General features: G+C 37.4%; 2 protein-coding genes across 2 annotated transcripts in view; one reads left to right on the top strand and one right to left on the bottom strand.

The window, feature by feature from the left end:
* LOC109071473 (unconventional myosin-X-like) overlaps positions 1 to 12,801 on the top strand; it is a 38,735-nt gene extending 25,934 nt beyond the window's left edge. The window contains exons 20-41 of the mRNA XM_042778323.1: positions 84 to 208; positions 849 to 963; positions 1,590 to 1,696; positions 1,799 to 2,023; positions 2,128 to 2,167; positions 3,315 to 4,247; positions 4,799 to 4,919; positions 5,174 to 5,417; positions 5,629 to 5,724; positions 5,844 to 5,937; positions 6,023 to 6,078; positions 6,427 to 6,569; positions 7,137 to 7,328; positions 7,424 to 7,581; positions 7,658 to 7,781; positions 7,869 to 8,169; positions 9,060 to 9,267; positions 9,353 to 9,489; positions 9,895 to 10,012; positions 10,721 to 11,176; positions 11,260 to 11,451; positions 12,078 to 12,801. Of these exons, the coding sequence (XP_042634257.1) occupies positions 84 to 208; positions 849 to 963; positions 1,590 to 1,696; positions 1,799 to 2,023; positions 2,128 to 2,167; positions 3,315 to 4,247; positions 4,799 to 4,919; positions 5,174 to 5,417; positions 5,629 to 5,724; positions 5,844 to 5,937; positions 6,023 to 6,078; positions 6,427 to 6,569; positions 7,137 to 7,328; positions 7,424 to 7,581; positions 7,658 to 7,781; positions 7,869 to 8,169; positions 9,060 to 9,267; positions 9,353 to 9,489; positions 9,895 to 10,012; positions 10,721 to 11,176; positions 11,260 to 11,451; positions 12,078 to 12,179 (4,287 nt within the window). The 3' untranslated portion in view covers positions 12,180 to 12,801. The remainder of the gene's footprint in view (positions 1 to 83; positions 209 to 848; positions 964 to 1,589; positions 1,697 to 1,798; positions 2,024 to 2,127; positions 2,168 to 3,314; positions 4,248 to 4,798; positions 4,920 to 5,173; positions 5,418 to 5,628; positions 5,725 to 5,843; positions 5,938 to 6,022; positions 6,079 to 6,426; positions 6,570 to 7,136; positions 7,329 to 7,423; positions 7,582 to 7,657; positions 7,782 to 7,868; positions 8,170 to 9,059; positions 9,268 to 9,352; positions 9,490 to 9,894; positions 10,013 to 10,720; positions 11,177 to 11,259; positions 11,452 to 12,077) is intronic.
* A 1,071-nt stretch (positions 12,802 to 13,872) lies between these two features.
* LOC109071471 (E3 ubiquitin-protein ligase MARCHF11-like) lies at positions 13,873 to 19,605 on the bottom strand. Its single transcript, XM_042778320.1, has 4 exons — positions 18,809 to 19,605; positions 17,283 to 17,438; positions 16,078 to 16,270; positions 13,873 to 15,225 (listed from the first exon to the last, which is right to left on the bottom strand). The coding sequence occupies exons 1-4, from the start codon at positions 19,160 to 19,162 to the stop codon at positions 14,915 to 14,917; spliced, it is 1,014 nt and encodes a 337-aa protein (XP_042634254.1). The 5' UTR covers positions 19,163 to 19,605; the 3' UTR covers positions 13,873 to 14,914.
* Positions 19,606 to 23,961: the final 4,356 nt, after the last annotated feature.

Below are 23,961 nucleotides of genomic sequence, written 5' to 3'. Positions count from 1 at the left end.
TTAGAACTTTTTTTTTTAGATAGAGCAGTGAAGAAACTGTAGAGAATTTAAATTGTTAAAATTTTTCTGTCTTTCTTTTGCAGATGCCCAATCAGTTTGAGCAGTCTGTAGTCCTCAACCAGCTGAGATATTCTGGGATGCTGGAGACAGTTAAAATCAGACGTTCTGGGTTTCCGGTTCGGAGAACGTTCAAGGATTTCTGTGCCAGGTTTGTCCCCCAAACACAACAAACTCACATATTCCTGCTAAAAACGTATTTGTTCTGAAACTTTCTCATTCTGGTTTCCTTTTTTAAGTGAAAATGCAGAGAGATTTTATTCAAGTTTATTTAAGTTTTTACAACACCACTTTTGGCATATTAAGTCATTATCATTCTTTTCAATCGAAACAACCCTTCTTTCTATGCAGATGAGACTAGAATGCATCTTATTCCCAAAATTCAGAGCTATTTGACACCCAGAATTAACACTGTGCTATTACTTCCACACTTCCTGCACTTTCTATTGTTCATGGTAGCAGTAAATCATTAAACGATGATCAAATGATGGATAAGAGCATTATAATCAAGCAGAAATTCAAGCACAATGTTGGCATTTAAAACTAAGACCTGTTTTTAGGCAGTGGATAGAGCCAGGTCAGTCTGATATTATGCAGAATTTGATTTGTCTAAAATTCTCACTGATCCACGAATGTGCAACAAAACATTTCCCAATTTTTGGTCACATTTCGCACCATTTATAATTTTTCTATCTCTGTTGAAATCAATAGATTCACAGTTTACACTCATGTCTTATAGTGAACCACTTTTGCAGGACAGTTTAATCACTGCTTTATTTTTTATTTGTCAGGTACTATGTGTTGATGAGGGGTTTGGTTATGTCAGATGACCCAAAGGGGCGGTGCCTCCTTCTGCTGCAGCTCTATGACAACAGCAGTGCTGAATGGCAGCTGGGAAAAACCAAAGTGAGCAACAATGTGTAACTTTGTGGGTAGCTGGCATTAAATACTTTAGAATTTTCACAATACAGTTTAATCACACAGGTTACGCAGCATTGCATATTGTTTTCCAATTATTATGCATGAAGTTGAACTATAGAGACACTACACTACAGTGCTCCTGTAGCTCAAGTGGTAGAGCATTGCGTTACGAAGCGCAAGGTTGGGGGTTCGATTCCCCGGGAACACATGATAGGTAAAAATTGATAGCCTGAATGCACTGTAAGTCGCTTTGGATAAAAGCGTCTGCTAAATGCATAAATTTAATTAATTTAATTTTAATTTACACTGAATATTTGTTATTTGAATTCTTTTTTTTTTTTAAATAAGTTAATAAAGGCAGAAGGTGACTAAAATAATAAATAAGTGGTGATCTTAGTCCTGAGATTACAATCTCCCTTTTACATTTGTATAAATTCTAACTTTAAAAAAGTGTCTATAAACTATTTTAATGCACCAGCTAACCAGAATGTTGAATAGGATAGGTTTTGTGCAAGTAAAATAGTTTGAGAGATACATACCTGTACATCTAAACTTAATTTATTGGTTTTGTACTCTGGTGTGAATGATGCCTATATATCGGTTGTTTTTAGGTGTTTATGAGAGAAAGTTTGGAGCTGCGGTTAGAGAAACAAAGAGAAACAGAAGTGCTCAAAGCGGCTTCAATTATTCAAGCTCATATACTGGGCTACAGAGCACGGTAAACACACTTACACGTGCTTATTCACACACTCACTTCCAGTTGGTGCCATCTCTCATGTACTCCCTCTGTTTTGCTCTCTCTGCCGTCTGCTGGTTGTAGGAGGCAGTACAGGCAGTTGTTGCAGTGCATTGTTGTCATTCAGAAAAACTACCGTGCACTGTATTGGCGGCGACGTTTCCAGATGATGCGCTGGGCCACCATCACCCTGCAGAAGAGGCTCAGAGGGCAAAGGGCACGACGGCTCTACATTCACCTTTTAGAGGAGAAGAGGAAGAGGGAAGAAGAAGAGAAGAGAAGAAGAGAAGAGCAGGAAGCGCTAGAAAGGTAGGCAGTTCAGTTGCCTGTATTATCAATTATACCTACGTTTATGTTTATATTGTTTGTTTCAAAGTTTCTGATTTTCTTGTGATGTATTTTTTCTTTTCCAGAGAGAGACAGCGCATGGAATTGGAGCTCCTAGCACAAGCAGTTAGTGAAACATCTGTCTATCACTCTATCTGTCTGTCTGTGGAGAAATTATATTAAAAAAATACTGTTTTATTATTTTTGATGAAAACAATCTTGGTTTTCTAATTATGAAATATTGCCATTGACAGCAATGTTTATGATTATTTATTAGTTAATTTGGTTAAAAATGGGTTAATTTTCATTTTAACTCTTTCCCCGCCAGCATTTTTGAAAAAAGTTGCCACCGCCAGCGATTTGGATGATTTTCACTAAAATTTGATTGCCTATAGTATTTTTGCTGTATGAATATTTGAATATGCAATACACCAAAATAAAGATCAAAGCCCCTACTTTTAAAGATTTTTTAAATTCTAGCTTAAAACATTCTTTTTTTATCAACACTTGAATATAGGTATTATATTATAGTATTATATATATTCTGGTTTTTGTAATATGTTTGTTTTTGCTTTGTGTACTTGTGGATTATGGTTCTTACATCAACTTGCCAGGGACTGCAGATGAAAATTAGCCTGAATGGCTAAATCTGGCACATTTACATAGTAAGACTTGTTTACTCATGTTAATTAATGTGTATTGTCCCTTTTAAAAAATATATACAAATACAAAATAGGTAGGTTTCATAAAAATTTATAATTTTGAGCAAAAAGGTGAGAAAATCACATTTTTATCAAAAACTACACCTGGATAATATTCAGAATGATTATCAAACCATAAATACAGTAAATCGCTTCCATAGCCATATACCACTTCCTGGATCATCATTTTACTCTGTAACATTATGCAGTTTTCATTTATATGCTGTCTATTGCTGATGATCACATTATTTATCATATGCGTCTGTTTACATAAGAGATCGCTAGTTTTTCCGTCCTGTTCACATGATGACGTTTTTGTTCTGTAGGCTTTGTACTCGTTCAGAAGATGTGTAATAGCGCCCCTGAGTGTATAACAGTGAAAACACAGAAAGCTGTAAAAAAACTCGTCAATGGCGGGGAAGCGTTGTCTTCTAAATGACGAGATAACTCGTCAATGGTGGGGAAAGAGTTAATTACTTTTGGTTTCAGTGCAACATTCATGTGACATTCAAGTGATAGTCTGTTTATGTAGAAAGTTGGGTAACACTGTCTTTTCTCTGTGTTCAACACAGGCAGAGGAAGCTCAAAGATTAGAGGAAAAAAATAAAAATGAGCAGATTCAAAATATCTTAACCGAGAGTGCCACACCAGTCAGTATAATACCAGATAGTAGCCCACTTCAGAACGGCCCACCTGAGAACCCAGAACCCTTCTCTATGGCAGAGAAGTCACTAGTGGAGCAGGTGTTTGATGAGGTGTTCGAGGAAGAGACAAACCAGGCATCACAGGTGGAGGAGATCTTGCGTTTGGAACGTGAGATTGAAGGCCTGCGGCGACAAAAAGAGGCTCAGGAGCAGAGTCTAACCACACAGTCGTTGCATCGTCTGCAGTGGCTGCGTGATCAGGAGCTGCGCAGGCTAGAAGAGGAGGCCTGCAAGGCTGCGCAGCAGTTCCTCACCTCACTTAACTTCGATGAGATCGACGAGTGTGTGCGTAACATCGAAAGCTCGCTGGGAGGGTCTGGAGGCTCACAGCAGGAGGTAGCCAGAGGTGAGGAAGATGAGGTGGATGAAGGACTGGGAGTGGACGAAGACGGGTTTAAAGACTCTCCTAACCCCAGTGAGCACGGCCACTCTGACGGACAGCGTACAAGCGGAATCCGCACCAGCGATGATTCCTCAGAGGAGGATCCTTATGCAAACGACCGTATGCCTCTGCCCCCTGCCCTGCCCATCATCATACCCTCAGCCTATCATGCTCTGCCCTTCAGCAGTGGCTCAACCTACTCTCACGCTGTTCAGGAAGAGGAGGTGGAGCTAATCCCTCCAGATGAAGATTCGGATTATGATGCAGATGATTGTGATGAAGGAGGTATCATCATGCGGCCTCCCAGCCTCCCACCTCACAATGACCACTGGTCACGTGACCACCGCAGCTCTTTGGCAACCAGCACCAGTGTTAGTTCAGGGGCGTATCGCTTCAGCTCAGAAGGGCCACAGTCTTCTGTGAGTTTTTTACACGTTCTGTAGGGTTAATGAGTCAATTTCAGTTTCAAGTGTTCCTGCAGAGCAGGGATTCCCGAACATTTTTGACAGCTGACTGCTCTTAATATACAAATAAAATACAAATAAAACGTTTCACCTTTTTTATTTAAATGTTTTTATTGTTATTTAAAAATTTGATTAGATTTTTCAATTTAGCTTTTTAATGATTTCAATAATTATTAGATTTTCATCAGTTTGGGAATGCTGTAGAGTATGGCGAGATCAACACCAAGGTCACAGATTTGAGTCCCAGAAAAGATATGAAATTATAAATTATATACTGTAAATGCAATGTAAGTCTCAGTTCTTTTACAGTATTACTGTTTTTGCTGTATTTTTGGCCAAATAAATGCGGCCTTGGTCAGTATAAGATATTTCTTTCAAAAACATTAAAAATATCTTACAGATCCCAAACTTCTAAATGGAGATGAATGCCATATCATGACTTCAAAAGCATGCATTTATGCTTTTTTTTTTTGGCTGATGTGTATTTCTGTGTTTCTCTCCCTCAGTTTGAAGACAGTGAAGATGACTTCGATAGGTTTGACACTGACGATGAATCATCTTACAGGCGGGATTCTGTTTATAGCTGTGTCACTCTCCCCTACTTCCACAGTTTCCTTTATATTAAAGGTAAATAGTTGCCCACTCCTCTCTCAACACCTCTTTCTTTATAATGTTTGTTTGATTTCAGAGCTTGCGAGGCAATGTAATGAAATACATATCACTTTTTCTTTTTCTCCAAACAATTCTGCAGTTAACTTGTAGGTGCAAACTCAAGTTTTGTTGCTTATATCAGCTATAGGTGCATTGCCTATCATTGCATTTCATTAATGGAAAGTCTAGACGTACCTATAAACTTTGTCATCGATACATGTATGTTGCAGGTGGCCTGTTGAACTCTTGGAAGCGTCGCTGGTGTGTGCTGAAGGATGAAACTTTCCTGTGGTTCAGGAGCAGACAGGAGGCGCTCAAACAGGGCTGGCTGCTGAAGAAGGGAGGAGGCTCCTCTACACTCTCTCGTCGCAACTGGAGACGCCGCTGGTTCGTCCTGCGACAGAGCAAACTCATTTACTACGAGAACGACACAGAGGAGCGGATGAAAGGCATGCTGGACATGCATGAAGCCAAGTAAGACCTCAGGAAGTGTTTCACGTCAGTCATGCTAAACTTTATTATTTTCTTTTAAAAACTGTAGCCTAAAGGCCTGTTCACTCTAAGGTTACTTTTTTTTGGTTGTAGAAATGTTTGATTCGAAATGGTACACAAAGCAGCATAATTAATTCTGTGTATGTTTATTTATTTATTTATTTCTCTCTTTCATTTTGTGTGGTTCTGTTAGAGAGATAATTGATGTAACAGGGAAGGAGAATGGGATTGACATTGTCATGCCAGGGAGAACATACCACCTTGTTGCAGAAACTGCAGAAGATTCCAGGTGTTTATTTTATATATATATTTTTTTTTAAAACATGTACTTCAAGCCTTGATGTTTATTTCATAAATGTGTAGAAGCATTGAACTGAGCTTTTTAATTAATCTCTGTGTTGTGTGCAGTCATTGGTTCAGCGTGCTAAGTCAGGTGCACATGTCGACAGAACAGGAAATTCGAGAGATGCATGATGAACAAGCAAATCCTCAGAATGCTGTGGTTAGTATTGCACACACACAAATACACTGACAAATTTGCGGACAGTACATAAGATAATTAGAAAAGATGTTTGTGTTTTTTATAGGGCACATTGGATGTGGGAATGATTGATTCTGTATGTGCCTCTGACAACCCAGAAAGGTACAAACACACACATACTTATATGCACACTCTGTTCTCTCCCTGGCAGTTTAGTGGATTGGTGATCTTTTTACATTTTATATAATTATATACTGTATTTTTAACTAATTTCTTTATTGCAACATTTTATCTAAGAGCTGTTTTTTACTACACTTTGTGTACTATGAATATTGTTGGCTCTATCACAAATTGTTTGTGATGCTCCTCTGGATAAAGGCATCTGCTAAATGAATGTAAATGTTTAAACCAAATCTTACCTAATTTTACCTTTTTTTTCTGGGGGAAACCATACAGTCATGTACAGACATTAAAATATTTTAAATGTTTATGCTATTGTTCTCTTTCCAGGCCAAATGCCTTTGTTATAATCACAGCTCATCGGGTGCTACATTGCATGGCTGAATCAGCAGAAGAAATGCATCACTGGATCACATTGCTCCAACGCACGAAAGGAGACACACGTGTGCAGGGACAAGAGTTCATCATCAGGGGTGAGAGCCTGAGGTCACCTACTCAACAATTCAAAATCCGAGCTCATTTATTTATGGATTGTCTGAAAATAATTTTAACATTTAGTTCATTCATGTAATAATGCACTTACAGTTATTGTTTGAGAATGTTTCATTATTCTTCCTAGTCAGTCATAGAATCAGAGTGAAACCATTTTTATTAAGATTATTTAAGAAATTTTATATTTTATGCATTTTTGGAATGCTTAATATACAAAATCATATAATGTTAATGTTATTTAATTTGTAATTTTTTGAGAATGTTTTTTTTTATAAAGAACATTTTATCTCCTTTTTGGATCAAATTATATACATAATATGTTTTATATAATTGACAGTGATTTTTTGAAGGATTTGGATTTGAAGGATTATTTTATATTTGGACAAATAAAGAGTAAAATTGTATGTCATAATGTTTAATTTCAAACTTTCAAAAAACACCACCACGTTAGGATGCCTTCAACTGCAAACTGAATTCAGTGTGAATTTCAGATGTGAAAATGTCTCAGATCTCTTCCTGTCTGCTTCTCTCTCTCTTTTGCTATCCAGGTTGGCTGTATAAAGAGATTCGGGGCAGCAGTCGTGGAAATCTTAAGTTAAAGAAGCGCTGGTTTGTGCTGACTCACAATTCTGTGGATTATTATAAAAGCTCAGAGAGAAACGCTCTTAAACTGGGCTCTTTAGTGCTTAACAGCCTCTGCTCCGTGATCGTTCCTGATGAGAGAGTCTTCAGAGAGACTGGTCAGCACATTTATACGCACACATAAATAACAGTTAGTACACCAACCAACCTTTACATTTTTCTCAGACTCTAACTTATATTTGTTTGTGTGTAGGCTACTGGAACGTGAGCGTATTTGGTCGTAAGCATTCATATAGGCTGTACTCTAAGCTGCAGACGGAGGCTAGTCGGTGGGCCAGCGCTGTACAGACTGTCATCGACAGCAAACCGCTCATCGATTCACCCACGCAGCAACTTATACAGGACATCAAGGTAACACACACACATATATGCACGTACATTCATGTTTTTGTAACATTGAAATACTGTTGTAATCGTTTGATTTCAGGAGAACTGTCTGAATTTGGAGGTGGTGGAGCAGATCTACAAGAGGAACCCAATACTGCGTTACACACACCATCCTCTACATACAGCCCTCCTGCCTTTACCCTATGGAGATGCACAGCACAGCGGTGAGTAAAACACACACACACTCACTCACATATGCTTAAATACACACTAACCTTCTTCATTAACACTCTGTATATGCATGTTTTTAGCCGACAAAGGGAGAAGTTACAGCACGCTGCAGGCTGAGGCCCTCAAGCTCTTCAATATTCTTCATCAGCTAGAGATGGAGGACAATCCCATCCCTCACATCCAGGGGCTCCTGCAGACTGCTCATGACCTACGACCCCTAAGAGATGAACTCTTCTGCCAGCTCATCAAACAGACAACACACCACCCAAAGCTTGCTGGCCCCGCCCACATCTGTGGCTGGCGAATAATAGCCTGTATGTGCTGCACATTTAGCCCCGCCTCCAGAAGTATTCTCAAATACCTGAAATTTCACTTCAAGAGGTCAGTGAGAATTTTCTGTGTGTGTATGTGGAGCATTTTGCTCTGTCAGGCTGACAGATGGTTAAAAGAGAGAAATTAGATAATATAAGATCAATTCAGTACTCGACCATTCAGTTTAGGTTCAGTTACTTTATTTTTATTCTATGGACCTTTTTCACATTTCCGGGTTTCTCAGCAGCAGAAGTCGTCATAGTTGGGTAACCTTCTATAGCAGTGAATAGGAGACTACCACAGATATATTTTTTGCGTATTCATTTGCTCAAATACCAAAAGAAAAGCTCCATGATAGTTTTCATGACTTTCAGAAAAAAGGGGAAAAAAATAACAGCGGTCAGAGAGAACGTTGTCAAATTTACCATCAATCTCATAGACGCTGTATTAGAAACACCCTCTCATTAGCGTTAACTAGTTTTTTTTGTAATTTGATCCAAAGGTAATATAATACAAAGTATAGTCTTCTAAATGTACATATATTTTTTTAAAAATGAATTCAAAAACCTTTGTCAGTCTTATTAAATAATCAGTCAAAAAAGGCCTTAAAATATAGGACCAACATAAAAAAATGTTAAAGTGATACAAGTGAATTTGGGCCTCAACATCACAATGTGGAGTAAGAAAATTAATAATTATTTTGCAAAAGATTACATTTAACAGTGTCATTAAATTTGTAGTGTTCTTAAAGATTAACCTAAAGTGAGCCTTAGATGACAACAAGAGTAGTTTAAATTAAAAAATCGAGGAAATACACAAATGAATGACAATTTTCTTAAATATTAGGCATCCCTATGAAAAATCATGGCTAATTATGCCATTATGAATGAACATGCCTAGAGAAAAGGGAGACTGAACCATGTCACAACTGATTAGACTGTGACTGATTTTCTGCTCAGGACACGAGAGCTGTACCCTGGCACCGAGATGGAACGGTATGCGGCCTTCTCTCATGAAGCCCTGCGGCATGTGCGTGGACGCGAGTGTGTTCCTTCACAGGAGGAGCTGAGGGCCATACTGAGCAGACAGGAAATGACATCCACAGTTTACTGCCATGGTGGCGGGTCCTGCAAAATCACCATCAACTCACATACAACCGCAGGAGAGGTACGTAAACACATCCACACACATACGCATGGGAGCTCCAGAACCACATTAACCTGTACATGTGTGTGTGTCTGATGGTCTCCAGGTGGTTGAGAAGCTGCTGAAGGGTCTCTCAATGGAGGACTGTAAGAACATGTTCGCTTTGTTTGAACATAACGACACAACAGACCGAGCCATAGAGAGCAGGACTGTGGTGGCTGATGTCCTCGCTAAGTTTGAGAAGTGAGTCTCCCCTCGAATTACCATCCCCTGCAATTATAGAATTATATAGAAAGAGAAAATACAAAATACTAAATGCATACAGTTAAAACCATAACTCTACAACCATAGAACACTTAATCTGATGGAAAGTGATTTAAAGGTGCTATAAAATGATTTAAAACTTTGCCCTCTAAAAATATGTCAGCAAACATAAATACATGAGAGGCAGTGAGCGCTTTCTGATTGGCTAAAAAAAAAAGGGGGTTGCTCCTCAAAGTTTAAGGCTGGTGTGATTTCATTAATGCATCATGTTACACAGAAAATCATTGTTTACAGCACATTTTATTTGTTTTTATTATTTATATTCGTTTTAATTATATGGGATAACATGTGGTGACATTCTCTCTCACTGTTTCTCTCATTTAGGTTGGCAAATAAAGGACAGGAAGGAATGGGCTGGAAGTTTTATTTCAAGCTTTTCTGTTTCTCAGAGCCTGAGAGTGTCCCTGCTGACAGTGTGGAGTTTGCATTCATGTTTGAACAGGTTTGATTTCACTTCTGAAACACATAAAAAACAGGGTTATTGACCAGTTCCAATTGAATTCATTTAATTAATCACATTAATTGTTTAATCACATACACAAATATTTGCAGAGAACATTGTTGCAGCTGAAAAAAATGTGTAGTCATTACAAAAAGTGGCTTTAAAAGTAAATATATTGTCTATTTTTGATGTGTGTGCACATGCAAACAACTGTGTTGTCTCACTGTTTTCAGAATCTTACATCTGTAGCACCACATTTATTAATATTATGTGTCATAAGTGTAAAAACTGTATCATGAGTTCCCTGCATTCTGTTAAAGGGATAGTTCACCCAAAAATGAAAATTCTGTCATTTACTCACCTTCACGTTGTTTCAAACCTGTATGAGTCTCTTTCTTCTGTTGAGCACAAAAGAAGATATTTTGAAGAATTTTGGTAATCAATTTACCGTAAAAAGTTGACGGTAACCATTGACTTCCATAGTTAACTGATGAGCGACTTTTGTGCTCAACAGAAGAAAGAAACTCATACAGGCTTGGAATAACTTGAGGGTGAGTTAATGATGACAGAATTTTCATTTTTGGATGAACTACCCTTTAATTATGCATGTACATAGTTTTTAATAATGAAACTAACAGATCTTTAGGGTGATTTCTTTGCTGTCAGTATTTAACAAATGCAATTTCAATGTCTCTTTCTCTCTCTCAGGCCCATGAAGCTGTCATTAGGGGTCAGTATCCCGCTCCAGAAGAGACTTTGCAATTTCTGGCTGCTCTTCGGCTCCAGTATCTGTTGGGAGACTACACTACCCAGAGTGCCTTGCTTGAGTTGGAGCAGGTGTTCCCTATGGACCGTCTGCATGCTCGAGTACAGCAGTCTGTACGGTGCTTTGCATCTGCCACACCATCCACAGAAAGAAAGAGGGCCAGTTTTCTTGAAGGCACGCTGAGGCGGAGCTTCCGAGGGTCACTAGGGCGACAGCGCCATGGGGAGGGACCTGCGGCCATAGAGGCGTGGCTGCAAGACGAGAAGGCGGGGCTGAGAAGTTGTTTGGTGGAAAAATGGCGTAAACTGCAGGGGATGGAACAGGACCAAGCCATGAAAAAATACATGAGTCTCATCAAGGAATGGCAGGGATATGGATCAACCCTCTTTGATGTGGAGGTGAGCGTGTATGCACGCACACACACACACACACACACGTGATCCATCAGCCAGTTGCTGAATAAATTCTCTCTGTTCGTCAGTGTGTAGACGGTGTGTATCCTGGAGAGCTGTGGTTGGGCGTGAGTCGTAAGGGGGTGTGTGTGTACAAGCGTGGGGAGGCGTGGCCTCTTGAGGTGTTTCCCTACGAGGTGATTCTGTCCTTCGGTGCACCACAGCCAAACATCTACAAGATCAGCGTGGAGGGTCGAGAGCTGCTCTTCAACACCAACATGGTACAAACTTTCCATATTTACTTGCATATACAGTATAGTATACAGTAATACAATACAGTAATAAAGTAATGCTTCGTCAATGTCCACCATTGCCACTTAGCAACCACCATAACCACACCCAAATTTTACACAGAACACTCCTCACAATTACTTCAGAAAATATTAAAAACAGCAATTGTTTTATTTTATTGATTTATTGTTTGTGTGTTTTGTTTTTTGGTCATTATGAAGGCCTAAATGTTCATATGTTTCTTCCAGGATTATTATTTTTGTTAACTAAAACCATAAAAAAAAATTTAAATTAACAAAAGCGTTATTTATTTAAAAAAATTGTTAAATACAACATACATTAACTGAAATAAAATACATAAAAAAATTAACATTTTTATTTCTAAACGTGTTACTTTGTTTAGTTAAAAATAATACTTATATAAAAATAAATAAAAATTAAATAATAATAAATGACAAAAACACAACAAAATTACTTAAATATAAAAATATTTAAATATAATATACTTAAAAATTAAATATAAAAAATGAAAACATTCAAAATATCAATAAAACTATAACAGTAAATTAATGATACTAAAATAACACTAGATTCCTGTTTGTGTTTGTCTCTGTAGGTGATGGGCATTGCTAAGCTCATGAAGGCTTACATCAGTCTAATAGTGAAGAAACGTTTCAGCACTTGTCAATCCATCAGCAGCCACGGGAGCAACTGGTGATCTCTCACTTCTGATAAACACTTTTCATAAATGTGCCTTTGAGGTTAAGCATCAGCGGAACAGTTTTCTTACAAATTCACAAAAAAGTGACTCTTTAATGCTGAGTGCGAAAAAACCAAAGACAATATCATGAGACACTTTGACAACAGACACTATCATGATCCCACACATTGAGTTGTTGTGCTTGGAACATTTCTGTACATTTCTGTTCACTGAGCCCCAAATTTTACGTTGTATTAACATTTTAAGTGAAGTCCAGTTGCATTTCTTTGGAATTCTGCAGGCAGAAAGTCCAGTCCGAAATAACCAGCACTCAAATCCAGTGCCTTTAAAACACACAGAAATATACACACATATGCTAACACACACAGAGTGCCCTTTTTGTCTGTTTTATATGTACAATGTTTATAATGTATGTTATATATTTCTGAGGAGCTGTATATTTTATAAACCTTTTCTGTTGAACTGCAGGATTGTGATAATACTATTGGATTTACTCCCGCTGGTCCTGTTATTTTTCTACTGTAAGCCTATAAAAACACTACAACAACAAAAAAATCTTTCTCATTTTGTATCTTTACTGTGCATTCGTTTATAGGCAATAAATATAACAAAATTCAAAGACTCTTACATTCATTAAAAAGTTCATTCATGTTGGCTCTGTGCAGTACAGAATGGGTTTCTCTGACAGAAGACTCTCATTTAACACTTGTTACATCTCTGGGACATCTGAATGAAATCTTTTGTAGGTTATGCTAATCAGCTAGCACCAAGTCGTGAACGCAGGTCAGCTGTCAAGGACAGAAACACAATGTGCCCAGATGGAATCAGTGGACTTTTTAATATTTTCTGTGCTGATTTTGAATGAAAATCTGCAGATATATTTGCATTGTCGGTGTAGACTTGAGCTGCTTAAGAAGATTTTTAATGTGCTTACGATGTTAAAACATATTTGTAATTATTTCACTCCTAACATTTTATATTACTTGTATATCAGTCTTAAATAGCTTCTTAAATTGCTCAGCTAGGGTTTGGTATCTTAAGGGCACAATGGTTAAAATGCTTATAAACATCAAAATATCTAACCACCAACTCCATTTCATTCAGTTTCTGCTCTAATACAAGCAACATGAGATGTAATGCCCTAAAGCATTGGCAGATGACAATGTGTAAGATCTTTCTGGGGGTCATTTAAAATTAGGTGGGAATAAAATAAATTGACACCAAATTTTCTATTGCTATAGATGCCTAAAACAGAATGCATTGCAGCAAAAGTTAACGTTTTCTCAATGTTTGTGCAACTTCTGCAATCTCTTGTGTTTCTCCATTACTTCCTTGTGAAATCAATTTATTTGCAGCCTTGTCTGGCGTGGCATTAATCTTTGAATTCTTTGATTTCTAATAGAGAGTAGTACAGGATCTGTGTGGCGTTCTGACTGTATGCAGAATTTTCAGATCCGATTTGTGCTTCGGATGTGTTGAAATATTTGAACTTTTGCATCTAGAACATATGAGGCCGCCTGCCCAACCACCCACAACACCCTAGCACTGATTTTTTTTTTTCTTCTCTGCATTTTATGGAAGTCCATTTCTGCCACAGAATAAAAAAAGGTAACTGCAGCTCAAAATGCAGACATTTTTTCTTACAATTCTGATTTTAAATCTCACAATTCTGACATTTTTGGGGGGGGGGGATATAAACTTGCAATTTGAAAGTTGAAAATTTAGAATTGTGACATAAAAAAGTCCTTGGTGGAAACAAAAAACAGAAGTGCGAGCTGCAAACTCTGAATTTTGGGGGGAAAAATGTGAATTCTAAGTTTGTCTCGCAATTCTAAATTGTGAGACAAACAGTCGCAATTACCGTTTTTATATATTTACTTTTATATTCTTTGACAGAAACAGGCTTCCATAGCATTTCTCCTCTGATTTAGCTCATTTCATAATCTAGTTTCCTGCCATGGTATATAAATATTTATGCTTTGGCATTTTTAGTCTCTTTGGATTAAATTGTCTGCTAGATGCATAAATCTAAAAGTCATTTGTTGGTATTTATTTTTTAGCATTTTTTGAACATTTGTTCGACTTTTGCTACCATTTTGCTAATTTTCTATATTACTTGTGAAATTAATGTTTACAGCACCTTTGTTGTTATTGGCGCTCATTTGTTTTGTTTGGATATACATTAATTATTTATTTTTACCATGGTGAATGGCTGCTTCACAACCAATTTGAAAGTTTCATGCAGCCGCCACTAGGGGGCAAAATGTTAAGATCGTACACATATGTCGGAGAAAGTGGGAGTGCGGCTTAATGTAAAAAAGCCTGTAACTGTGGTACCTGTACAATATGGCAGGTGAAGCATGATGAACAGCAGCAGTGATAAGCTGTAGTTTATCAGTACTGAAATTATTAAAAAACTTAACATAAAAACAATTGGTTTAAAACAAACATTCATTCGTCTAACAGCAGTAATACATTTTGTGTGCATTATCATTTTGAATTAGTCTGTGTGTGTGCGGAGAGCTTTGCAGTCTTACTTAGGCTGATCCAGAACTTCAGGCTGGAAACACCTGTTCAGTATACGATACAACTTAATACTATATTAAATTCAGTTTGCGTATCTTCTAAAGTGCTTTTCAAGTAAGGCTCCTCCCAACACTGAGGCTCCTCCCACTGGTTAGCCACTCCCACAGAGGACGTTAGATTGATCCCTGAAAGAGTTTCATTTGATGTCAAACTGACGTGACCCTAACAACCACCTCGCCTGAGCCTTGCTCCTGTGGGGAGAGGTCAGAGGTCACATTCAGGCACATGGAGAGGAGGCAGAGGGGGCATCGAGGTGATGACTCCAGTCGGGTGGTTTGTGAGTGTGTGTTGGAGACTGTATGTGTTTGTGTGAGAGGCAGCCACAGGTTGCGGTGCGGGCTGTGCGTGCTCTCCAGGTCTCGGCTTTTATCGTAGTTCTGGACGTCCCAGAAGAGATTAACAGCCCGCCAGCGTATCAGCACATTGTACACAGCACCACCTTCATGAACAATCAGACCTGAAACACAAGCATATTATAAGCACTTGTAAACACTTTTAATAGGGCTGCTTATTGACTTGATTCACAAGCTCGATTACAAATTTGATTTGACATTGATTTAGTTCTTTGTATGTATATGGTGTAACACATATCGATGTTCCTTAAGGTAAAAAAATCTTTACTTAAGCTGTGAACTATACAATCCTGTAAGTTGGTATATTATTAAAGGTTCAAACTAACAACAGAGTTCAAATTGTTACATTTAATTGCTATTTATTTTTGGATATAATAATCAACACTATATACAAACATTTAAATTGCACATAAGGCAATTTTTATAATTATATATTTTTACTCCAATTAATTGATGAAATATAAACCTTAAAACTGGTGTCTGTCATAAAAACAAACATACATTAAATATCACTAACTGGTTAAGTAAAAATAATGAAAATATAATATAGTGCATTTATTTGTAACCAGGTGTATTGTTTGGATTTCGTTATATAATTAATCAAATTTGAAAGATGAAACTTTGTTTCAAATCAAAAAGTAAGAAAGCACAAAGCTTAGTGCGATTATTAGATGGAAGGCACTACAAATAAGTTTTAATGCTATTTTAATGGATCAGCCAAAAACGGCATAGACTGAAAAGTCCATCTTGGGACTTGAGAATCGCTATCATTCATCGAAATGAAGATTGATTAAAATCGATAAACCGTCATTGTCAAACCGGCCCAACTTTACAGGGTATCTTAGATTTGTCAGCCATAGTTAAATGGACATGAACCCACAAAATCTGCATATTAGCTTGAGAAAATTGCGTTGTATAGGACTAATGTGGTTTTCAGGCATATATTTGTGACTCACCAATACACACAATGTCCATGACTGCATACATGCCATAGCAGATCTGGAACAGGATGTCACTGCGTTGCCAAAGTGCCTCCGGGCTCAGTGCTGACCACAGCAGCCATGATACACTGGCCAACAGGAAGATGCCACCCAGCAGCACTGCAATGACCTGAACCTTCTCCACCAGAGTCATAGTGACAGTCTGCCACTGGCAAAACATACAAACACAGTCACTGATTCAAGCTCCAGGCTGAGACTAAAGGCTGAAATACACTATGTGACTTCAAATCTCAAAACAGATTTTAAAAACATTTTGAACCATACACTTAACAACTTTGTAAATGGTCACAGAAAAAAACTGGGCATCCTGCACTAAGGTTTAACCAATAACAGACTTTCAAGCTGTTCTGAAAACAACAAATTCAGGCAGAAACATGTGCCTTGTTGCTAGAAGACGCATGAGAAATTAAAATAATATGTGTTAAATGTATGTCTCAAACTCCGACTGCATGAAATCATAGTCTGATGAAAAATATCTGTCATTCACACATTCTATGAATATCTGTTAAATCTGTCAACTCAAATATGCAGACTGGCTCTTACTTCTGGCAACTAGCACTGATTTGTCCACACTGTAAATCGGAGAAAAAATCTGGGCAAAAGTTGTGTAATGTATTCCAGCCTTAATTTGATCGTAAATGTCATAAAAATGCTGTTTTTAATTTAAAATCCAGTCACCATTGGTGACAGTCAAAAATAACAACAAACACAGCACAAGCTGTGGTGTCTGATTCAAAAAGGAATTATTCTGATCTGATTAATTTTATTGAGTTAGTGAAAACGAAATAGCGAAGTCCAAACCACAACTATAACAATAACAAAACCTAGGAGTGTTGTTGTTGGAATCACTTTAGAATCACTTTTTTCCTGCTGATGACTGATCAAACAATTCACCCGAATTTAAAGAGTTTGTGCATTTAAAGTGGCAGACGAAACTGCAGTGCAAGCTTATAATAAAGTTAACTTTATAGTTTGCTGCTATGGACATTAACATAGTTATTGTTATAGTTATCTTTATCATTCTTGGTGTGAATGGGAATTTTAGTTTGAATCAGAAATGTTCTGTTCAAAAATGTTTCTAAATGCATCATTTTTGGAGTCATTTTCTTAGTCCGGAGCCCTGAAGGATATATCATAAATCCCAGTGTGTGTGTGTTTACCTGTTGTGGTGGTTTGATGTGTATAGGCAGGATGTTGAATCTATAGTTGCAGAGTTCACAGCTCCAGGAGCCCTTCTCACTGATCCACTTGAGCAGACACTGCTGATGAGCATGTCGTACAGAACCAGCACAGCGGCACGGGCTCAGCAGCTCGCCCTGCAGCCAATCACAACACACACCAACAGACGTGTCAATCAGCCAATCAAACACATCAAAATAAAAGACAGATTCAGTTGAGCTGATGATTCACTGCTGTATCATTGTTTTATTGTGTGCCTTTGCAGATGAGTTGGGCATTGAGGTTGTGGAACCATGAACAATGGTACAGATTAGAGGTTTTGTCTAAATGAGGAGAACATCTAGAGTGAACGAAACACTATGCACATAATGACATTGACATCTCTGTGAGTGGTCGGGAGATGATTCATCTGTGCATTCATGATTCATTTCAGAAACATCCTCATTTAGAACTATAATGAGTCTGAAAGAGAATGGAACACATTCACACACTTACAAACACAAGGCGCCTCGAGGAAGCATTAGCCGCAGGAAGTGTAGAGCATTAGACATGAATGGCGCAGCAGGTATTCTAATGGATCTCACCATCTCACACACACACACACCACACTGTAGGTTTAAAGCATTAAGAATCATCAAGGTTTCCAATATTCTAATAAATCCATTAATTATGTAGGCCTAAAATAAATGTTTGTTTACAAGGTTTATATTTCTCAGATTGTCCAACCACTTGTCAACAGCTGGATTTATTTGTGAACTGCTTTGACCGCCATTACCTGCATAAGACCAACACCAGGATGGGACAACCAAATTCAGAAAGCCACTTGTGTTGGGATCACTTTCAGTATATGAACCTAGGAGGATTCTCAGTGATTGATTGATTGATTGACTGACCAACAGAAAGTTGAAACTGAATTTGAATTCGAATGATAGGAAGAGAATTTACTTAACTTGTAATTCAAATAAATTCAACACAGGTAGTGCATTGTAGGAAATGAATCACTGCTCCACAAAACTTAATTTATTAAATAAGATGAAACATATACATATTATTATAGTTTTATATATATATATATATATATATATATATATATATATATATATATATATATATATATATATATATAACACTATATATTTAGAATTATTTAATATATTATAATTTATGCAAAATATATAATTACAGTTGTGTACGGTTTATTGTGGTATCTGTTTATTTTATAGCTACTATTAATGTTTACGCTTTCGATGCTTGTGATGTCGCCCGGATAAAAGCATCTGGTAAAATGAATTAAAAAAATTCGTGACATTCAGATTCGTTTGCTGTTCACTAACTCAGTTCAAATTCCGTTCAGGTTCAGGTATTGAATTGGAGTTTAAAAGACATTCTCAGCTCAGTTCTGAATGGCGCACAATCCTGGCTACAACCAAAGACGTCGGTGTGACGCATATATACATAGACCGACCATAAATAACGCTGACGGAACGAAAGAACGGCCCGACTTCACCTGCTCGGCTCCTTGAAAGCAAATCCGACAGCCTGGAGTCGGGATGCAGCTCTCGTTGCTGCAACTGGAGCCCACTGTTTCCGGTTTCCCTGCGCTCTGACCGACGATGTCCTCGGCCGGTGTGTCCGTCCCTGCCCGCGCACCATCCTCGCTCTCGATCTCTGTGATCGGATCACCCGCTGCCGATGTTTGAGCTCCAGCACCCGACCGCAGGTCATCCTCACCGAGCTCGTCATCGCTCCCTAGCACCGTTTGGACCTGAATCTCTGCGGCGGCGACGGTAACGGTGGTGCCTCCCGGAGGTTCATCCACCGTCTGCACGTTCAGCGGACCCGCCTCTGCTTGCACATCCATGAATGACGGCACATAAATCAGAATGAAATAGCAAAATGATGGGGTTTGTGCTCTTACGGGCCTCTATCAGATTTTCCACGGCTCTTCTCCCCTCTGGGATGCATAGGTCTGGCCATAGATCTGCGTCTCAAACCGCATGCGTTCTTATAAAGGCACACGCTTCTGTTGAAAGTTGCAGATGTCCAGGCTGTGCGGCGTGTTGTGCTCGGTGTCTTGTTGCCTGAAAGCAGCTTTTCCCCGGAAGACACATTTCCATCCGGGCGCGGTGCTGGAACACCGAGCAGAGAGGGCTCGAAACACGCATAACCACACAGCCAACGTTCACAAAGAATCAGATGTTCCGGTCTAGTGTATGAGTGTTGAGAGAGCGAGTAAAGATGAGCGACGGGAAAGTCGTTTGGGTAACTGTTCTATAGAAAGTATCATATATGATGGACCCGCGAGCAACCCGCCCCGGAGCCACGCGCACTTTGCGCTTATTGCCCTTTCCAAGATTTACCCACTAGGTGAAACGGTGGTCATTTGATATTTTGCTTAATATGAAATAAAAGCCACCACTATGAAACAAAGTAGGAAGAATGAAAGGTTCTTACTGGTGTATGATACCGGTAGCCTATATTTTCAATTTCAAGTGAATTTTTAAACATTCTGTCAGTAATGAATTGCCATCAATGGCATCTAAAGCTAAACAATATTATAGCCTAAGATTTATATTTAGCCTTTAAACTGGTGACAGAGTTTGACAATTTAAAGATATTTAAATATTAGCATTTTTTAAATTATTATTACAAAAGCGGTTTAATTTCAATATAGTTCAACAATCTATACAAAAAAAAAAAAATATATATTTTTAGAAAGGCATTGTTGATATGGTAGATAACGTTTTAAAAGAAACAAACAACAAATAAATAAATACACAAATAACAAAGATAAAATATAGACAAATAACTAGGCTACAGATTATATTCCTTTGGTAAATTCAAGGTCACTTTATTATATATATATATATATATATATATATATATATATATATTATATATATATGTGTGTGTGTGTGTGTGTATGTATGTATGTTATATTTTTCAGATAAAAGGAGTGGTAGGAGAGTAGTCTGAATTGGGTTCTAGGATCTTGTGCAGTTCACACATTGAACTCAATGCGCTAGCCGCGAGTGTTTCCAAGGCAACGGCGGTAGCATCAGTTGGTTCTTTATTTTGTGTTCAAACGTCTCGCGCTAGAATTCCGCGTTCTGACCATAGACTGAGGTTCTGACCCATTTTTCCTGTGCGCTCGCTCATCTGTTCAGATTATGTCCTGTGAGGACAGTTGGCTCCAGTCTCAGACTTTCCCCGAGGTGATCTGAACACTCCGTTTGTAACCTCTACAATAAACTTCCCACCGCCTCTAGTGGGAGAGATATTGGGTGGATCGTTATGCAGCCCCTCCAGTGAGTCACACTTTTCGTTGGTAGTAGGAGAACAAAAAACCCGACGAATAAAAATGTAATTTATATAAAGAATGCATACTTTTAGACCTATGTTGTTTATATGTTTTCCAATTTAATGGCATTATTCCGTTTAAAAAACCGATGGAAACTGTTCCAGTAAAACTGTCGAGGTGGAAATATGTAAATAAAGTCTCTGTGATTGGTCAAATCATTGCGTTCAGGTGTATGCTTCGTTTTTGATCTAAGCATTTAATCTGTGCATAATTTACAATTTTACTGATTTAACCATCGTGTTCTGTTGTGATTTTACCGTCTTTTTATTTTTGGATTTCCTGTTGCTAAAACTGTACAAAGATGCTTTGTAAGTGAAGAGCCATCTCCTTTTTTCATCAAACATGCCCTCAAAGGTTTAATTTTATCTTGCCTCAGATCTCCATGGGTGCATTTGTCACATTTACTGATATAAATACAGTGCTGATTCCAGATTTAAAGTTCATCTGATGTGGTGTTTCTGTCCCACAGGCATATGTGTGCAGTGTTTTATGGTTTATGTGAGGTTGTAATTACTGTCTGGTTCTCGGCTGTTGGTTTTATGTTGTGTGTTTCTCTCAAGGGTATTAGGTAGGCCTTATGGAACGTGTACATAACTTGCTTAGCACAGGTAATAAAACTGTATAGATCCAACGCCTGCTTGGATTTGTCTTTATTTAAAGGTTAAAGATGCTATTGCTGTTATGATTTGCTGTAAGCATGCCCTATTCATTTTTGACTGAAATAAAAAAGAGGTGATAGAAGTATGGGTTTAATGAATTGCACTGTTGTTTAACATGCCAGTTGTTTAGCTGACGAAACATCTTTCAGGAAAAAAAAACCTTCAGTAGACTAAAACTTCCTAAAACAATTTTGAAAGTTGTGAGTTTAGGTGAAATTAAGAGAACTAGGACCTTTATACGTGTGCATGTCATTGTAAAGACTTTAAGTATATCCCTCGCAGCCTTGGTTTCATCCTTGTAAAATTCAGGATGTGGCATCAACCCTGACTAAAGCCTATAGGTGAAAAAGGAATCAGTCTGCATCAGCAAAAGTGCTTGCACTGTTAAAGAAGAAAATACTCCTGCCCAGGTGCTGTGGTTTAAATGGATGTTCAGTTGTTTAGTAGAATCTTACTAACCAAAGCAGTATAGCACATAATGAATTTCAAATGTATATTTGTGTGTTTTACAGTCCTAAAAGGTCTAGTCATCACTGCTTGCTTGTCTGGGATCAGTGCACAGATGTCAGGAGAAGTTTACCCTACTTCCGTAGTCTGTGCAAAACATTATGTGATTATTGTTTTTGAATTTTGACAGTGTAACACAACTGGTAAAGTAGAAAAACAGGTCCTGAGAAAGATGAGAGGTGCAGAGGTGTTTTGCAGAAATAAATGGAAAACAAATGAATCAGAATGTATGACCTTTATTCACCAACTATGCTAGCACACAACATAAACCACAAAACACACAAAATGAGTTTGACCAGTAATGTGGGAGACACAACAACACGGAATAATAAAGTAAATAAATACATATATTTGGTAAGTGATAACATGTACACACTCAAAAAAAAAAGTTGTTGAACGAACTTAAAAAAATTTGAGTAAACTTTTCCACGAAATTTAATTAAATTTTTCCACCAAAATCGAATTAGTTTGAAATGATTTGTTGTAATCTTGTTGTATTAACTTAAATTCCTTTAGTCAAGACTACAAAAAAAAAGATTGGTCACTCCTACTAGATAAATTTTTGCCATGCCTAATAGAGAAGATTATGTCAGGTTAACTACTCTGAATTTTGTCATGCCTACTATATAAAATAATGCAATGTTAACTACATTAAAATTTGGTCATGTCTACTATATCTAACAATGCAATGTCAACTACATACATTTTTGTCCTGCCTACTAGAAAAAATTTTAATCATTACACTTATCTAACTTGACTCTACATTTACTTCCAAATGAAAGTGAAATACTTGTGTTCTATTAAATTAAAACCTTTTTAATCTATACCTATAGTCTACTGTGAAGAAAAAGTCAATATGTTAAAGTCGATACGTTTTGTAAAAATATGTATTTAATATATTAGAACATTTAACCTTGCATGTCTTCTTGCTTACAACTGCATATATGGCAATTAAACATGCTCACTAAGTTCAAAAATGACAATGCAATTAAAACATGAGCATATAAGAAAATATAACAGCATTTTATTTTATTTTGTTTTTTAAACATGAGATTAAATGAGTGAGCCAATTAAATGAGAGATTGAGAGACTTAATCACCTCTGCTCACAGTGCAAAAATGCGATACAACAAGAACACAAGCATACAAGAAAATAAAACACAGCATTCAACAAAGGGATCCTCAAACACAGCACTGCTCACACCTTCTAAGTGAAGAGTTTTGTTTTCAGTGCCTGTGCTTTGGCAGACAGTTTATGTGAGTCCAGCTCCAGAATCATTTTTGGAGCACCTTAAAAGTGTAATGGAACTCCTGTGGATAAGTAAGATTTAAAAAGTATATTAGTCCAAGTAGCATGGCTGTAGCCAATACTACATTACCTAAACCAGAGAGCACCTCCACTCCTTCCAGTACAATGCCGATATCTTCAGGTCTTCTGTTGCATCAGCAAATTCATGCTTTACAACACAGATCCCCAAAACGGTCTTCTTGATGTCCGCTTCAGTGCTCGCAGGGTCAACATCCTTTGGGAAAAAATAAAAAATTGTAAATGTATGGCATATATATAAAAAAAAAAATTAACACTTGCAGAAATTATGCCGTTACTATACAGCATGTGACTCATATTCTAATGGTCAGTCTGTAATGTAAAATCTTTTTTCTTGTTTTAGACTTGTGGACTTCAATGGAATAGTTCTAAATAAATTAATAAATAACGGTACAGTATTGCAATAAAATGTAATATAATGTGACACTGAAAATACACATTTTTGGAGAGAAACAACCAAGTTATTTTTAGTGAACTACTCGACTTCCATAGCACATTCATGCAGCCACTTGAAACGAGCCATTTGAAAACAATGCTATGGCCTTCAGTCACCAGATCACAAACCAACTCAACACCTTTGGGAGACTGATGAGTTACACTTCATAAAGGAAAATAATACAGTGGCTTTGTAAATATCACAATAATTAATAATTATGCTACCTGAAAATCACCAACTATCACTCAGTGTCTGTTTAAATTGTAAATTCCAAATTAAAAATTCAACAATTAATTTAGACTTTTTTTGTCAAGAAAAGAAATTAATGACAAATTAACAATATTAACAAATTAGATTTTTAAAATCCACAT

This window comes from Cyprinus carpio, chromosome A2 (assembly GCF_018340385.1).
Source record: "Cyprinus carpio isolate SPL01 chromosome A2, ASM1834038v1, whole genome shotgun sequence".
Taxonomy (NCBI): domain Eukaryota; kingdom Metazoa; phylum Chordata; class Actinopteri; order Cypriniformes; family Cyprinidae; genus Cyprinus; species Cyprinus carpio.
This window is presented reverse-complemented; position numbering and strand designations above follow the sequence as displayed.

What these genes read in the sequence shown, in the direction of transcription:
- LOC109071471 (XM_042778320.1), bottom strand. Translation starts at nt 19,162, where the DNA reads ATGGATGTGCAAGCAGAGGCGGGTCCGCTGAACGTGCAGACGGTGGAT. An exon ending in GCTTTCAAGGAGCCGAGCAG is followed by an intron (nt 17,439 to 18,808) that starts GTGAAGTCGGGC and finishes GATTGGCTGCAG; the next exon opens with GGCGAGCTGCTGAGCCCGTG. An exon ending in ACATCAAACCACCACAACAG is followed by an intron (nt 16,271 to 17,282) that starts GTAAACACACAC and finishes ATGTTTTGCCAG; the next exon opens with TGGCAGACTGTCACTATGAC.